The 18,857-nt window shown below is 38.0% G+C and overlaps 1 protein-coding gene across 1 annotated transcript in view; it reads right to left on the bottom strand.

Moving 5' to 3' along the window:
• Positions 1 to 2,695: 2,695 nt before the first annotated feature.
• FAM151B (family with sequence similarity 151 member B) overlaps positions 2,696 to 18,857 on the bottom strand; it is an 82,785-nt gene continuing 66,623 nt past the window's right edge. The window contains exons 5-6 of the mRNA XM_036734671.1: positions 15,069 to 15,204; positions 2,696 to 2,874 (exon numbers count right to left, since the gene is read on the bottom strand). Coding sequence (XP_036590566.1) covers positions 2,715 to 2,874; positions 15,069 to 15,204 — 296 coding nt within the window. The 3' untranslated portion in view covers positions 2,696 to 2,714. The remainder of the gene's footprint in view (positions 2,875 to 15,068; positions 15,205 to 18,857) is intronic.

The raw sequence follows: 18,857 nt of genomic DNA, 5'->3' as shown, positions 1-18,857 counted from the left end.
GCTCTCTTGGGGTGAGAGGACGGGGTACTGGGCTAGAATATTTTTTGCTTGTCTAGGGGAAGTGACAGGGTTCAATCTAACTTCTGTTTGCTTTGTCATTTGGAGGTGAAGAGGACTCTAAGCTCTATATTCAAGGTTTGACCCTTTGCCCACCAAATACCAACTCTATAATGAGCACACAGCAAATAGCAAAGAAATTCACTTACCAAATCACAGCAAAACAGAAATGAGAAAGAATACAGAGAAGAATATATTCCAGAGAATACAGAGTGAAGGCACTTTCCCATTGGCAATGAGTTAACTTCAACAGAGAGAGGTCCTAGATCTCACCCAAGAGGAAACTCCCTGCAATCTCTAATGCAGCAAGCTGGGAACAGGGACATGATGGAAACTACTTGCTCCTCTCATGTTTTCCCAGTCTTTTCCTTCAGCAATATAAAGTGGGGCTGGCCTCTTCCATCTTCCCCCTAGAAGCCAAAAGCCAAGGGTGGCAGAAGTGACTCAATGTTCAAAGAAGACTTAAAGTTTGAAGTCACAAAGGGAAGTGGCCCTCCTGAAGAATCCTGAAAGGGTACTCTTGCTTGAAGAGTTCCCAAAAGGAACTGGCCCTGAAGGGTCTCAAAGAGGAATTTGAAACTTTGAGTTCCCCAAAGCTCAAAGGGGATCAGTAAAGGCTAGAGCTCTTTCACCTCTCACCAACTCTGCCCTGCCCCTCATGCAGGATGGGACCTTCATCTCCACCAACAGAGTCCCATACCAATGGGCTTTGGCACAGGGGTCACACTTACATTTGACACTCCATTTCCTCCCTCCATGCCTTGGTAGTGGCAGTCTTTATGCATGGGATGCCCTCCCTCCTGAGCTTGGCCTCAAAGAATCCTCAGGTTCCTTTGAAGGTCACCTCAAGTTCTACAGTCTGCACAAAGCTTTTCTTGATCCTCCCAGCTGCTAGTGCCTTCCCCACCCCTCATGACCTTGTATTTATTTTTTTATATGCTGTATTGGCAAGGCAATAATCACAATATAGAGGGTAATTATCAAAATGCCTATGTGCTTCTGTATTGCAAAATAGCAACTCTCCACATAGAAGGTAGAAGTAAACGATTTATTCAGATACCAGAGAACCAGATCCCAAAACCAATGAGCCCAATCCATCACAGCAGTGAAGAATTCAATACACAATATCACAGCATGGAGCCTCACCATACCAAAACCATCCACTCCCCTGCTGAGGCCTTCCCACAAACACAACTCACAGCACAACAGCTCTAACTGCTCTCTCTGCATTTCCTATGACACACTTTCCTTTTCTTCTCAGCAAGTTCCTCCCACCACATGTGACTTAGGCTTCCTGTGACATAAGCAGGTCACATGGCCTATTAGTGGGAAAGATCTTCAAATCGAAATTATTATATATGCTTATATATGCACATGTCTCTTCCAGCAGAATGTAAGCTTCATGAGGGAAGAAATTATCTAATTTTTGCTTATGCATCCCCAGTGCCTAGTGCCTGGTGCTTGGCACACTGATGATACTTAATAAGTTGTTGTTTGTCCTTCATTCTCGAAGAGGACCATGACATCAGGGAAATGGTGACATGGCCTGATACTCACCAGGATGACTGGAGATGGCCCAGGATGCACGGGGAGACCCTGGCCCTTTCAGGTTAAGGTCTTTTCAGGTTCTCATTCTGAGTGAGACAATGCCCATTCAGTGAACAGACCTCTTTAAGAAGTTAATCAAGGGATGGCCCTTTTAATCAAAACTCAGAAAAAAAAAATCAAACTGGGAAGGAAAGATCCTCAGGGTTCCCAGCCAAAAGAGAAAACAGCTACATAAGTGCTTGTTGATTGACCGCAGTCCTAAGAGGGAATATTTTGGCAATGAGTGAAGGATGAACTGAGAGAGAAGAAAGAAGAGGTGGAAAGAATCTATTATAAAGCTATTAAAATAATACCAGTAAATGCAAATGAAAGCCTACAAGGATAGTGATAGGGGAATGGACAGGAGTGGACTATATGTATGTATGTGTACACATAAATACATACATAAAGATAGAGAGATAGAGAGAACCTAGGCAACTGGGATCAAGTAACTTGCCTAGGTTCACATAGCTAGGAAGCGTTGGAGGCCACATTTGAACTCAGGCCTTCCTGATCCCAGGACTGGTGCTCTATTCACTGTGCCACTGAGCTGCCCCTTTGAGAAATATTTCAGAAGTGGAACTTAAAAGTTTATTAGACGTGGGGAGGGGGAGAGAAAGAATCCATAGTGCCAACAGTTTTGAACTTGGGTGATTAGGAGGATAGTGGAGCTATCGATGGGCACTTAGGTGGCACAGTGGATAGAGCACTGGGCCTGGAGTCAGGAAGACTCATCTTCACGGATTCAAATCTGGCCTCAGAAACTAGCTGTGTGATCCTGGGCAAGTCACTTCACCCTGTTTGCCTCAGTTTCTTCATCTATAAAATGAGCTGGAGAAGGAAAGGGCAAACCACTGCAGTATCTTTGCCAAGAAAACCCCATATGGGGTCGCGAAGAGTCAGACACGACGGAAACAACTAAACAACAACGGAGCCATCAATAGACAAACACGTAAAGCATAACAATCTGTAATTGTAACATAGAAAGTAATTCAGGTTGTTTTTTTTAAGTCCAAAGCAAATTAGGTACGTGAAATAAGAATGTATGAAATAGTTTATAAGATCTCTTTTTATTTTTCAGTTTCCATTCCAATAGCTTGTCTGAATTCTTGTTTTTGTGGTTCAAAGATATCATAGAAAACTCGCTTCTTCCCAAAATTTTCTCTGACATAAAGCAAATCTTCAACGGAATATTTATCATCTTTTCCTGTCCAAATAGTCAGACTGTATCTGCATTAAAATAAAAAAAAAGATATGGTTATAAACGAACTCAGAGATGGTGACAACAATTTTAATAAGAGTTAAAATAATGACTTCAGAATTATTTTTTCAATTATAAATAGATTACATATATTATGTGTATATGTGTGTGCACACATATATCAGATGGGAGAATTTTATACTTAGGAAGTGAAAATAAGTTTATTTAGATGAATTGATGAGTTTTCTGTTTCCTGTTTCCATGATCACATTTCTTCTTCATAAATAGAGAATAAATCAAATTGTCTGTACCTAAATTAGATAGCTGTTATAGCTATAGAAGCATCACATAAGTGTTCAGGGACCATAACAAGCCAGGCCTAATGCACTAGTTTTCAGGTTGTGCTACAACTAATCAAGAAACCTGGTCCCTGCATCCACGCATCACAAGTGGTAGGGGTTTCTTGATAACAAAAAATATAATACCACCTTAAGTTTGTGTAGTGGTTTATAGTTGAGGAAACACTTTACAGAACTTTCATTTGGTCCTCATAATAAATCTGGGATGCAGGGTCAGAAGAATGGTGGAAAGAGGAACAACATCTTGTTAAAACAACACATTTCTGCTCTCAAGGGATAGAGAAGGGTTATACTAGCCTGCTAGTGATAAAAGAGATGAAAGTATAGCGGATGCTGGTGTCTAGTAGCATTTCAGTAGAATGACAAATGGATGAGAATTTCTGAACTACCACGGTAGTTCTGTATGAGAATGTGGAACAGAAATACGAAATTCTGTCTGTAGCCTTTTTTATGGTACTGTTGTCAAAACAGCATTCTTACTAAATTGCCTTGTCACTTTGTTGACAAATCCTAAAAAAGACATTGAAATAAACATTTAGGAGGGCATGTTCCAGTACTACTCATTATTTTTAATATGACATTGTTATATAAATTAGAGAAAAAAATCAAACTATTCAGAGGTGTTCAATATATGAATATAAATCAAATCAATTTAAAGACAATTATAAATTTATATTGATATTAAAATGGCTCAACAAATCCTTGAAAACAATCTATTTTTTATTTTTATCATAAGTACAATGGGAATTACAAATTATTATTTTGGAACTTTAGAGGTAGCATTGATTAATGGAAAGGTTTGTTGTGAAGAAAGCACTTTAATCTTAAAGCATTACATACATGTGACATAGTACATTTATTTATACCTATAGCATGAATCCAAAAATAATACCTCCTTTGTGCTATCTTCAGATATGTTACAAAGAACAATTCTTAAGAGTATGATGATAACATATAATATCAGGTGACATTAGAATATGCACTGAAAACAGGCCAACAGAAAGGCCTACAACTTATCCCATGATGCCAGATCAGAGTTTGAGATAGAGTAGATTAAGAAAAGTTACTATAAAAATAATACTACATGCTACTAAACGTAATACCAAATAAAGATAACTACCTTTTAAATACACCTATTTCAAATAAAAAAGTTTAATACTCATTCTTACTAAAAACATTTGAAAATATCAGTATAAATGGATTTATTCTTAAAATGATTTTTAAAAATGTAACTAAAAGGGGGCGGAGCCAAGATGGCAGCTGGTAAGCACGGACTAGAGTGAGCTCTGTACCCGAGTCCCTCCAAAAACCTATAAAAAATGGCTCTGAACCAATTCTAGAACGGCAGAACCCACAAAACAGCAGAGGGAAGCAGGGCTCCAGCCCAGGACAGCCTGGATGGTCTCTGGGTGAGGTCTATTCCACACGGAGCTGGGAGCTGGGAGCTGGGAACGGAGTGGAGCAGAGCCCAGCCTGAGTGGCGTGGACCATCCAGACCAGAAGCCGGGCGGAGGGGGCCCTAGCGCCCTGAATATGTGAGCTGCGGCAGTTACCAGACCCCTCGACCCACAAACACCAAAGACTGCGGAGAAGGTCAGTGGGAAAAGCTGCGGGAGTGGAAGGAGTTCGCGGTTCGGCTTCCAGCCCCGGGGGCAGCGGAGGTGGGGCAGCTACAGCTGTTGTTACTTCCGGCTCCAGGCCCACTTGGTGGAAGGAATTAAGTGGCAGATCAGAGCAGGAATGCAACAGCCTGCTGAAGATCTAAGCCCAGTCTGGACTGGGGGTCCTTGGGGAAGGAGTAGTGCGGGTCTGACAGAGCTGGCACCTCCCCCCCAAACGTGGAACATAGAACTCATTAGTCTACAAGCAGTCATACCCCACTGAAAAACTCAAGGGTCAAGTTAGTTGGTTGGGAATATGGCCAGGCAGCGAAAACGCGCCCAGATTCAGTCTCAGACTTTGGATTCTTTCTTTGGTGAAAAAGAAGACCAAAACATACAGCCTAAAGAAGACAACAAAGTCATAGAGCCTACACCAAAAGCCTCCAAGAAAAACATGAACTGGCCCCAGGCCACAGAAGAACTCAAAAAGGATTTGGAAAAGCAAGTTAGAGAACTAGAGGAAAAATTGGGAAGAGAAATGAGAAGGATGCGAGAAAACCATGAAAAACAAGTCAATGACTTGCTAAAGGAGACCCAAAAAAATACTGAAAAATACACTGAAGAAAACAACACCTTAAAAAACAGACTAACTCAAATGGCAAAAGAGCTCCAAAAAGCCAATGAGGAGAAGAATGCCTTGAAAGGCAGAATTAGCCAAATGGAAAAGGAGGTCCAAAAGACCACTGAAGAAAATACTACTTTAAAAATTAGATTGGAGCAAGTGGAAGCTAGTGACTTTCTGAGAAATCAGGATATTATAAAACAGAAACAAAGGAATGAAAAAATGGAAGACAATGTGAAACATCTCCTTGGAAAAACCATTGACCTGGAAAATAGATCCAGGAGAGATAATTTAAAAATTATTGGACTACCTGAAAGCCATGATCAAAAAAAGAGCCTAGATACCATCTTTCAAGAAATTATGAAGGAGAACTGCCCTGATATTCTAGAGCCACAGGGCAAAATAGAAATTGAAAGAATCCATCGATCGCCTCCTCAAATAGATCCCAAAAAGAAATCTCCTAGGAATATTGTCGCCAAATTCCAGAGCTCCCAGATCAAGGAGAAAATACTGCAAGCAGCCAGAAGGAAACAATTTGAATATTGTGGAAACCCAATCAGAATAACCCAAGATCTGGCAGCTTCTGCATTAAGAGATCGAAGGGCTTGGAATGCGATATTCCGGAGGTCAATGGAGCTACGATTGAAACCTAGAATCACCTACCCAGCAAAACTGAGTATCATGTTCCAAGGCAAACTATGGATTTTCAATAAAATAGAGGACTTTCAAGCTTTCTCAGTGAAAAGACCAGAACTAAATAGAAAATTTGACTTTCAAACACAAGAATCAAGAGAAGCATGAAAAGGTAATCAAGAAAAAGAAATTGCAAGGGACTTACTAAAGTTGAACTGTTTTGTTTACATTCCTACATGGAAAGATGATGTGTATGATTCATGAGACCTCAGTATTAGGGTAGTTGAAGGGAATATGCATACATATATGTGTATGTATATATATATATATGTGTGTATATATATGTGTATATATATATGTTTATGTATATATATATATAAGTGAATGTGTATGTATGTATATATCTATGTGTATATGTATGTATGTGTATATATATGTGTGTGTTTTTATATATGTATATATATATGTATGTAAAAGAGAGAGAGCAGACACAGGGTGAGTTGAAGATGAAGGGAAGATATCTAAAAGAAATAAAATGAAATTAAGGGATGAGGGAGCAACATACTGAGAGAGGGAGATAGGGAGAGATAGAATGGGGTGGATTATCTCGCATAAAGGTGGCAAGAGGAAGCAGTTCTGTGGGAGGAGGGGAGAGGGCAGGTGAGGGGGGAATGAGTGAACCTTGCTCTCATCAGATTTGGCCTGAGGGGGAATACCATACGTACTCAGTTGGGTATCTTACCCCACAGGAAAGAGGAGGGAGGAAGATAAAAAAAAATAAAAGGGGGGGGATGATGGAGGGGAGGGCAGATGGGGGTGGAGGTAATCAAAACAAACACTTTGGAAAGGGGACAGGGTCAAGGGAGAAAATTCAATAAAGCGGGATGGGTTGGGAAGGAGCAAAATGTAGTTAGCCTTTCACAACATGAGTATTGTGGAAGGGTTATACATAATGATACATGTGTGGCCTAGGTTGAATTGCTCGACTTCTTAGGGAGGGTGGGTGGGAAGGGAAGAAGGGAGAGAATTTGGAACTCAAAGTTTTAAAATCAGATGTTCAAAAACAAAAAAAGTTTTTGTATGGAACTAAAAAATAAGATACACAGGCAATGGGGCGTAGAAATTTATCTTGCCCTACAAGAAAGGAAGGGAAAAGGGGATGAGAGGGAAGGGGGGTGGTAGAGGGGAGGGCTGACTGGGGAACAGGGCAACCAGAATATAAGCCATCTTGGAGTGGGGGGGAGGGTAGAAATGGGGAGAAAATTTGTAATTCAAACTGTTGTGAAAATCAATGCTGAAAACCAAATATGTTAAATAAATAAATTTAAATTTTAAAAAAAAATGTAACTAAAACCATCAGCAAGCATTATCTGTAATGGCGATAAACTAGAACCCTTTCCAGTAAGATCAGGTATGAAACAAAGATGCCCACTGTCACCAATAATATTCAATATTGTATCAGAAATCCTATGAAAAAAAGTAACTGGGAAACCTTTCCAGGCAAAGAAACAAACATTTATTAAAAGAAACAAAGGTGGTGGTCTGCAGTTCACCCAGGACAGTCTGAGATCCTGAGATACAAAATTCATATTTATTTATAGGTTACTTGTTGATGTATGGCTCAACAATGCCCTCTACTTTTTGCAGGTCAGCCCTTTATATTTTTGCAGGGTTTGCTGTCCTTATAATGCCCTTTACATTCCAGAGGGCTTTCTTTCTTCGTTATTTTTAACATAAAGATTAATATACAGATATGATTATTATGGTCATGTACTTAAGATACATACTTTATAATGATTATAGTCACACTCCTAAGGTTAATTAACACAGATTAGTTAACTGCATCATAGTTTCAGTTACTATGGGACTACACCATGGTTTCAGCCACACAGGCTTTCACCTGGGGCTATATTTTTTACTATAAATCAATTACTTCTTATCCTATTAAAATGATTGTAGTCGATAAATGATTACTAAGCAAAATACTAAAGGCATTGATTATTGATCTTTCCTGTTATACCCAGCAATATCAATAAGAGAAGAAAAAGAAATAGAAGGAATCAGAATAGGGAATAGGTAATAAAACCACTTTTTGCAGACCTCTTTTTGGCAGCTCTCTTTTTGTGGCAAAGAAATGGAAACTGTAGGGATGCCTGTCAGTTGGGAAGTGGCTGAGCAAGTTGTGGTATGTGATTGTGATGGAATACTACTGTGCTATAAGAAACGATGAGCTCAACGACCTTAGGAAAAACATGGAAAGACTTGCATGAAACAATTAAGAGTGAAATGAGCAGAATCATGAGAACACTGTATACAGTAACAGCAATACTGTTTTAAGAATCACTTTGAAAGGCTGATACTATAAACAATTTGGGAGAGTAAGGAATAGTTTACCTGTCAAATTTATGGAGAAGGAAAGAATTTATGACCAAACAAGAGATAAGAGAGCATTACGAAATGCAAAATGGATAATTTTGATTATGTCAAATTGAAAAGTTTTTGTACACACAAAGCCAATGTAACTAAGATTAGGCAGGAAGCAGAAAACTGGGAAAGAATTTTTATAACCAGTGTCTCTGACAAAAGCCTCATCTCTAGAATATACAGGGAACTGAGTCAAATTTATAGGCAAACAAGTCATTTCACAATTGATAAATGGTCGAAGGATATGAAGAGGCGGTTTTCAGAGGAAGAAATTAAAGATATTTATAGTCATATGAAAAATGCTCTAAATCATTATTGATTAGAGAAATACAAATCAAAACAACTCTAAGGTACCATATCTCTCCTGTCAGATTGGCCAACATGACAAAACAGGAAAATCACAAATGCTGGGAAGGATGTGGGAAAATTGGAAGACTAATTCATTGTTGGTGGAGTTGTGAACTGATCCAGCCATTCTGGAGAGCAATTTGGAACTATGCCCAAAGGGCTACAAAGATGTGCATACCCTTTGACCCAGCAATACCACTTCTAGGGCTATATCCCAAAGAGATCATACAAGTGGGAAAAGGACCTGTATGTACAAAAATATTTATAGTAACTCTTTTTGTGGTGGCAAAGAATTGGAAATCAAGGGGATGCCCATCAATTGGGGAATGGCTAAATAAGTTGTGGTATATGAATGTAATGGAATACTATTGTGCTACAAGAAATGGGGAACAGACAGACTTCATAATAACCCGGAAAGACCTATGTGATCTGATGCTGAGTGAGGGAAGCAGAACCTGGAGAACATTATACACGATTACAGACACACGATATCTGTGATGATTAACTTTGATAGACTTGGCTCTTCTCAGCAATACAAGGGTCAAAGACTGCTCCAAAAGACTCATGATGGAAAAAGCTGTCCACATGCAGAGAAAGAACTATGGAGTCTGAATGCAGATTGAGGCAAGCTATTTGCTCTCTCTCTCTCTTTTTTTTTTCTTTTTTGGTTCTGTTTCTTCTTTATCATGATTCATTGTATTGGTTATAATTCTTCTTTACAACTTGACTATTGTGTAAATGAGTTTAATGTGAAGGTATATGTAGAACCTATATCGGACTGCATTCCGTCTAGGGGACAGGGAGGAGAGAGAGAGGGAGAAAATTTGAACTCAAAAACTTGTGGAACTGAGTGCTGTAAACCAAAAATAAAAAATAAATTAAAAAAAGAATAACTTTAAATGAGTAAGTTATTTAGACTATTATAAATACCCAAAATAACTGCAAAAGACATATGAAGAAAAACATTATCTGCATCCAGAGAAAGAACTGATAAATAGAAGTATGTATAGAATAATTTTACATACATGTACCTATCTGTGTCTAATGGTAGCCATTTCTGTGGGGGAGGGAAGGGAAAAAAACAAAATTTACATAATAATTTTGTTGTATATTTGAAAGAAATAGGAAGTTATGCATAACAGACTTGCAGTTTCGCATACAATCATCTTTTTTTATTGTACTATGTTACGGAAATTCTTATTTCCATAGTTAACTATTTCCATAGTTAAATAAATTCTTATTTCCATGGTTTCCATAGTTAATTATTTCTATTATTAACTTAAGTTAATCATAAGTTAAAAATAAAATTTAATAATGAAAAATAATTATATAGCCTTTTATTTTTGAAGATGACTATGAAATTGATTTTCATCTGTGGGTTCAGGTGTGACTGAAAAGCCTAACCTGACATTAATAATCATTTCCATACTGCCTAGACATGAACTGCCAAGAATTTAGGGGGCCATCAATAAATAATGAATGAACAGTGAGCTGCCGTAGAGGGTACCTGAAAAACCCGTGGTTGCTTGCGACTTTGATTCTTATACTAGAGCTTGACTCGAAACATGTACTCAGTGAGTAATCAAACAATCCACAAGTATTTATTGAGCATCTCCTAGGTGCCAGTCACAGGGAGAGAGGAAGGAAGGAGGGAAGCCTTAATCTCAAGGAGCTTCCGTTACTCGAGAAGAGTAGTCAGTCTTTCTACCTATATGACAGGTTCATTTGTGCCACTGCTATTTCCCTCAAAATTCGCAGTTTATTACATTTATTAAAGACATACTTCAGTGCACTTTTAAAAGTGTTTCTTCTTCCTCTTGCTTGCAAATGCCCTACCTTATCTTGTTATACAATAACCACTTGGATATTTTTACATGTATTCAGCCCACTTCATTGCAATGAACATTCTTCAATGTTGGAATGTCTTCATTCTCCTCCTTCATGTACTTCTGATCCTCTCAGACTTTCTCTATAATGCTCCAATAACTTCCGCTTCCCTGGAAGGTCACACTACCCTGAACTTCACATGGGAAGTATCCTCCACCCTTCCACCTCTCTTTTTGATCGGTTGGCTCCTCCATTTTAAGGAGGAGGCCCAAGCCAAACATGTCTTCATTCCTTTGCAGGGTGAACTCCCGACCCCTTTCCCTTTTAGCTCTCTCTAATGGGCTGCCTTCCCCCATTAAATGTAAGCTCCTTGAGACTTTCAAATTGCTTGTATTTATATTCTCAGCGTCTAGCACAGTGCTGGCACACAATAAGAGCTTGATAAATGCCGATTGTTGTTGTTAGTTATTGAAATATTTAGCAGGGCTTATAAGTGGCATCAATTCAAATGTGGCTTATTGGGGCATCAATACAAGTGTAAAGCCTTATATAGTAGGTGACCTTGTGCTAATCTTGGAAGGAAATTTTAGATTCTGAGAACTGGAGGTAGGGAAGGAGAGTGCATTTCAGATATGAGGGGCAGTCAATGCAAAAGTATAGAGACAGGAGACAGAGAACCATGAATGAAGATACAGCAAGAAAGGTAATCTGGTTGAACTGCATATGGAGTGTAGTAATGGGTAATAAGGCTGGAAAGGTAAGTGAGGGCCAGACTTAAGCTATACAGAGGAATTTATATTTGATCCTTAAGATAATTGAGAGATACTGGAGCTTATTCTTTAGGAATAAAGGCAGTATTGGGGGCAGCTAGGTGGTGCAGTGAGTAGAGCACCGGCTCTGGAGTCAGGAGGACCTGAATTCAAATCTGACCTCAGGCACTTGACACGCTTACTAGCTGTGTGACCTTGGGCAAGTCACTTAACCCCAATTGCCCTGCCTTCCTCCCTCCAATTAAAAAAAAAAAGAATGAAAGGAGGGATCAAATATCAAGGTTCTCAAGTTATCTGAGAGGAGGTTTTGAAAAATGATTTTAAATCTTAGTAATCAGTGTCTTAGAGACTCAGAGTTTGAAAAATGATTTAAAATCTTAGTAATCAGTGTCTTAAGAGACTTTTAGTTTCCCTTCTAGCCTCCTCCCTCTCACAAATTCAGTCTTGCCTTTAGAAGGACATTACTCATCATGAGATTGTATTGAATCTTCTTGTCTGGGTCAAACCCGGCCCAAGCCTGAATTGATTTTATCCTACTTAGGCTTGGGTGGAGTTAGATTCCTCTGCCTAGACAGTCCAAGACTGGGGGTGGTCTGGTAGAACAAGTATTTCTTCTGAAGACAGAATGATGGTGGGTGACATGAGCCCCTGTGGAAAAGGCATTGTACCAAGATTAAGTGACCTAAGTCAGGTACTCAAGAACTCATTTTAATATAGCCCACCTCCCAGTGTGCTGACCAATCACAGTTGATTGGTATCCCTTGGAACACCTACCTTTCAAAAGGCATATAACCCTGTGCCCCCAAATCCCAAATTGAGTCAGTTCTGGACAGGCCCCCTTGGGGGAGGCAGGACTAGTTCTGGACTGTAACTCCCATGCAATGCATGTCAAGCCAGCTTGAGAGAAATTAAAACATGGACATACACACCCTAATTTCGTCTGTCTCTTTCTTAGAACAGAGTCTGTTTTAAAATTGGGGTTTGACAAAGTGCAGGAGCTAAAGGTACAGAAGAGCATTTGTGCCAGTAAAGAGGCTCTGACACAAGGGTATGATAATACGAGAAACTTTATCAAATGCTTTAATGTCCATAGCATTCCTCTGATCAGTCCAAAAACCCCAAAAAAGGAAATGAGGTTAGTCTGACATAACTTACTCTTGGTAAAACTCATGTGTTTTCTACCCCATTATCACCTTTCTAATAATCTAAGTAAACCTCACTGTCCCATAATTTCTTAATTATACCTTTTTGTCATAAAAAAGTCAGAATTTGCTCCTCTCCAGTACTTTGGAGTCTCTTCCATTCTCCACAATCTTTCAAAGATCACTGACAGTGGCTCAGCAGTAACACAGACCAGTTCTTTCAGTGTTTTGGGATGTACCAGGTATAACGGTTTAAACTAATTGAAGGCAGTTGAGGGCTTTCTTTCTATCTCTTTGCTTATCCTGTTTTTCAATTCCCTGTTAACCATTTTTGTTCTATCTTTTCCTGTTCAAAGAGTATTCTCCCTGGCCAAAGGAAAAAAAAAGAGAGAAGTGAAATTATGTGAGCCAGTAAAACTCCATATCAAAATAGCTTCTTTGCATAGTAATAGATAGATATGTTAATAGTGTGCATAGTTTTCATGTTGGCTACTGTGGAAACAGTCAAACCATCAATTTTACAAAATATATTTAATTACCAAAATCTACCTGTATGAAACTATGAAGTTAAACAAAATGTAATAATTTGTGCTAACTCATCTACACTCTCTTATCTAGTATTCCATGTATTTGATGGCTAAAAGTTTAGCTCATTGCTCTGCAACAGTGTAGTTTTCAATCAAAAAAGCTATTTGACTTTTGCTGGTGTAGCATTTTAACAATAAAGGAAAGAAACTGTCACACTGATCTGAATATAGAGGTTGTGCTTCCTACCTCCGCCCAAATATGACTTATAAAATCAGAGTGTGGCCTGTAATCAAATCCTTAGTAAAAAGACAACAATGAAAGTGTTAAGATGAAGAGAAGAATGATAATAAAAATTATTAAACATCTTTCTTTGAAATGAAGTATAAAAAACACTGACCAAATATGTATTTTACGTAATAATTTGTCAGTGTATGTATATTTTTTTCTTTCAAAGAGGTTTTATGAGTGAAGCCTATATTTAAGGGTGGTGGCCCTTAGTCAGTATATTATAACGTGTTTAAAGAGTTCATGATAGAACAGCAATAGGAAATTGTGGCTCAAAAACATATCTGCAAGTATCAAAATACATTAAATTCTAAACTACTAACAAGTACTTTGTAGGCATAGAATATAAGAATAACTGTTGGTCAAAATGATGATCTCAAATTGCTGCAAGATCATTAAAAGGGCTTCCTGAAGCACCAAAAAACAGACTAACATGGAAGAATAGTGGTGTTCAAGATGAGGGCATTTGCAGCAGGATCAGCTTAGGATCACTGAAAGTGCAGTGTGATTTCTCTAATATAGTCCACTCTGATATTCTATTCAATTTTGAGTTCATAGGAAGTGCCTATGTAAGATACATGTACTGATAAGGCTGGCTTAATGAACTGCCTCATTGAACTGCATATCATAATCTGAATAATGTGCAATTTTTATCCACTTGGCTGTTCCAAAACATACTGTTTGGCCAGTCTCTCTGGAGTAACTAGATAACAGCAAGGAGGCCTATTAGGATTCCAGGACTCCATGTAATAAATGCAAAGTCATCTACAAAGAGCAGCACCTGAAGACTTGGATTTTGTACAAGTGAGCCGACATACAAAAGGTAAACCATTTTGGTCAGCAAGTCTCCTTGTTTTATGCCACAGAGAAATGTTGAATCAATTATATTTGTGATTGAAGCTATCATGAAATTCTGTATGCTCATGATATGCACAAGAGAAACCTCCTTGGGGGAAGTCTTTAAAGCTGCTTTTTTTCCAACCAAGTAAATGGTTTTTTAATTAATTTATCAAATTACCAAAATAATACACCAGGATGCTGGATTCTCTGCCCTTCTCAGTCAGCTGCATGACTGTGGTAAATCATGGGGAGAGCCTCCTTATTCCCATCATTGAATGAGACAATATTTGTAAAGCACTTTGCACAGTGCCTGCCAGAGAGTGGGCATTTTATAAATGCTTATTCCTCCCCTTCCCTTCTCCTCTTCTTCCCACCTTGTGCTGTCATCAAGGATACTTTCAATGGATCATTCACATGAAAATCTTAAATAGATCAGGAAGCAGGCATACAGTTTGGATGTCGTCTCTTCTACCTGTTTTGAAGTACTAATATTATCTGCAATTTCTTCCATTCTTTTGGGGGCTTTCTCTCCTTAAATTGACTTAAAAATCAATCATTGAGTGCCTATGTCAACTCCACCAGAGTATAGAGCACTCGTTGACAAAGACAGAATGATGCCCACAGTAGGAATTAGTAATTTTAAGTGGATTCTTAATAAATATCGGGAGCAATATTTTGTGTTAAAAAAGCAAATTTCTGAAAGTTTAATAGAAATAGAGGGGGGAATATTTTATATGCAAATACTCATATATTAATTTTGAGGGCTTTGGATAGCAAAGTCAAAAATAATAAATCTTACATTTATCTCAGTCCATTAAAATATAAACATTATATATCTACTTACCTATCTGATTGCTGTAACAGCCAACGCAACGGACCAAAAGACTGCCTAAGTAATGCTGCTCTGACAGGAAATGTTACAGGCTGACTTAGTTTCCTACATATATATTCCATAGCTCTCACCAGTGCCCAACTGTAGCCTGAAGAAAAAAGAAAGATAAAAATGTAAATGTTTGCACTAGAATTCTAAGAAATAATTAGTACACATCACTGATGGAGAGACATACTTATGTAACTAAGCTTTTTGTCTCTTCTGTTGTTTGTTGGGAAAATGAGACAGGAGTGTAAAGGCAACAAAAGAAATGACAACATTGTGCCTTTAACTAACAGGATAATCAACTACTGCAAAATTAAGTAGACCAACATCTTAAACCACATCCTAAGATAAGCTCTAAATTGGATACATGGCTCAGATATAAAAAGTGACATCATAAACAATTATAAGACCAAGGAAAGTATCTTTCAGATCTATGGATAGGAGAATTAGTGACTAAAGGATACAGAGGCAGAAGACAAAACAGACAATATTGATTAGATTTTTTAAAGTCTGCACAAACAAAACTGATGAAGTTAGAATTAGAGGGAAAACAGCTAACTGGGGAAATTTTTGCAGTAAGTTTCTCTGATAAAGGTTAATATCCAAGAGATATAAAGAACCGATTCAAATATATAAGAACAAAAGCTATTACCTAATAAATGGAGAAAGGATATGAAGAAGCAGTTTTCAAAGGAAGAAATCCATTCTATCCACAAACATTAAAAAAAACCACTCTAAATCACTAGTAATTAGAGAAGTAAATTAGAACAACTCTAAGGTTCTACCTCATAGTCACCAAATTGGCAAAGATGACAAAAGAGGAAAATGACAAATGTTGGAGAAGCTATGGGAAAGCAGACATAGTAATGAACTTTTGGTAGAACTGGAAATTGGTTCTGCCGTGGTGGAATGCAATTTAAAACTACTGGCGCGGGAGCAGCTAGGTGGCCCAGTAGATAGAGTACTAGCTCTGGAGTCTGGAGGACCTGAGTTCAAATACGGTCTCAGACACTTGAAATTTACTAGCTGTGTGACCCTGAGCAAGTCACTTAACCCCAATTGCCTCACACACAAAAAAGGAAAAAAAATTAAAACTATTGGCCCAGAAGTCCCTAAATTGTGCATATCCTTTGACCACTACTAGGCCTATACCCCAAAAAGATCAAAGAGAAAAGAAAGAAGGTACATGTGAAACACTCCCCCATTGGGGAATACTGGGGAATGACTAAATGAACTGCAGTTTACGAACATTATAGAATATTATCAGATTAGACAGACAATTTCAGAGAATTCTGGGATTTGGGAACCCCACATACCAAGCAGTTGCCAAATCTAGCTGTTTAGATCTCCACATCTATCACTCTATTCCCTTCTCTCACACAGACACCACCCCAGTTGAACTCTTAACTGTCTCTCATGTGGACTACTGCAATGCTCAAGCCTCTCCCCGCTTCAACCCACCCTCTACTGAGCTGTTAAAGTGATTTTCCTAAAGCCCAAGTCTAACCATGTCAACTTCAGCAGCTCCCTATCACTTCTACCATTGAAGAGGTCTAAGTAAAATGATGATAGGTGGTGAATCATAGGTTTCTAGTGGTGCTCGTGACCCCAAAATACCGACACACCGAGGTCCTGCCGAAAGAATTCGACTCAAGCCTTCTCAGCCAAGGGAAAAGACAAAGTTTATTAAGGATTCACCATAATGGGTTGTCTTAAGAAATCCCACCCTTTGTGATGCCTGTTTTCACAAGCAGGCCAGATTCAACCTAAGCTGAGCTAGATTGAATCTGAACGCCTTCATGGAGGCAAGATGGAGATTATATACACAAAGATTGTAGGAGGGATTGAGGGGTGGTCTGGGGTGACTAGAGGAGGGCTTTAGGGAGGGTCTTGAGGAGGAGTCTAAGGAGAAGGAGATGAGGTCAGACTCCAGGAACCAAGAGAATGGAATTAAGGGTGTGAAGTAGCTGAAGGCATGGATATTGATAGTATCAAGGGTGGGAAGTAGCTGGACAATAAAGGGTAAGGCTAGGTAGAGATTTGGGCCTAATGATAATGTAAGGCTTATGGCCTTAGGGGAAGGCCAGATCTAGTTGTAAGATTCAAGGACAGTTCAAGGGGGCTCCCAGAGACTGTATGCCCTCATCACTATCAAATACAAACACCTCGGTGCAATTCCTTTGCAACTGGGCCCCAGTCTAACTTTTTAGCCTTTCCACTTTTCTTTCTCCTTCCTTCACTCGATGGTTTAGTTTACTTGTTTTTTTTTATTACTGTTTCTCACACTCATACAAAAACACAATTAAAATACATAAACATGAATAGAAAATTAAAATACAATCCCGTTCAGTAAGCAGAACCACATAAATGAAAAAGTAATGGATTTACATAGAAAGCTTTGTGCTGGGTGGAAATCAGAGACAATTTACTTTTGCTTGTTGATTTTGCTTTATACATACTGAATGTTCACACAGAGAAATGACTCCCGCTGAAATCTATTATGTTCACTATTATGACCTATTATTTTGTTATATGTATATTGTGTATCTTTCAATTAAAAAGCATCTAAAAAAAGAAATTCCCATGTGAATTCTGCATAATCAATCACATTGCTATCAAGAACAAAAAGATTTCTGTACTGCTAATAAAATTTTAAAATATTGCTTTTCATCATTATTTCATTCTTTTTAAATGACTGTTTTGTCTGTTTTATAATGCACATAGTATGTTAGCACACAATAATACAAATACATATATTTTTACGATCAATTGAAATTTTTATTCAATTTATCAGAAAATTTAAATACAAGATAGAGTGAAAAAATACCCATTAGCATCTTAAGACCTCATTTCTGGTTCTAGCTCTAGGTCATCTATCCATAGGTATGTACCTGTAAAGCTTTTTTCTTCCTATTAAAAAGGAAAGTTGGACTAGACAATTTCCAAGGTCCTTTTTAGCTCTAGAATGTTTTTTTAAACCCTTTGAACTCTCATAGTGAGATGAATACACAGAAAAAGTACAGCTTTTAACTATTCAGAATGTCAAATGTTCTTATTCAGATTTTGGGAACGTAGACATAGTGAAAAAGAGTATCCACATACATAGAGCTTAATTTAGGAAAAAAAAATACATTAAAAAATATAGGGGCAGCTAGGCAGTGCAGTGGATAGAGCACTCTGGAGTCAGGGAGACTTCACTTCAAATTTGGTCTCAGACGCTTACTAGCTATGTGATCCCAGACAAGCCACTTAACCCTTAATGCCTCAAAAAAAAAAAAAAAAAAACCATAGACACATTCACACAAGAGGCTCAGTAAAAAAAAAAAGCATGGGGATTATTGGTACTATGTCAGTTGGTGAAACTTTTTTTAGAGCAACTTTTTTTTAAAAACTTACTTTACAATAAGCACACATGTATCAGGAGTATACTCAAAACATTTTTATTGATAGGGTGAACAATCAAAAAAAGTCTAGAAATCAATGGTCTCCAGACCAACCTCATCAAGTTCTGAGAGGCTCATGGTATGGTAAATTTTTTGATAACTACCCATTGAATAAGACTGGACCTATTATATAATTTGCTTTATATAGCTACACTTAAGGATTTACTATAAAATATACATATGCTTAGAATAAACTTAAATTTTGATAAGTTAATTAGAACTAAAATTTCATTCTGGACTATGCTATATGTTCCAGTCTTTTTAGTTATTTAAATAGCTTATGAATAAGAATAGGAGTGATTTCAAAGCCCAT

Source organism: Trichosurus vulpecula, chromosome 1, assembly GCF_011100635.1.
Source record: "Trichosurus vulpecula isolate mTriVul1 chromosome 1, mTriVul1.pri, whole genome shotgun sequence".
NCBI lineage: Eukaryota > Metazoa > Chordata > Mammalia > Diprotodontia > Phalangeridae > Trichosurus > Trichosurus vulpecula.
The sequence above is the reverse complement of the archived record's forward strand: the minus strand, read 5'-3'. Positions and strand labels throughout refer to the sequence as shown.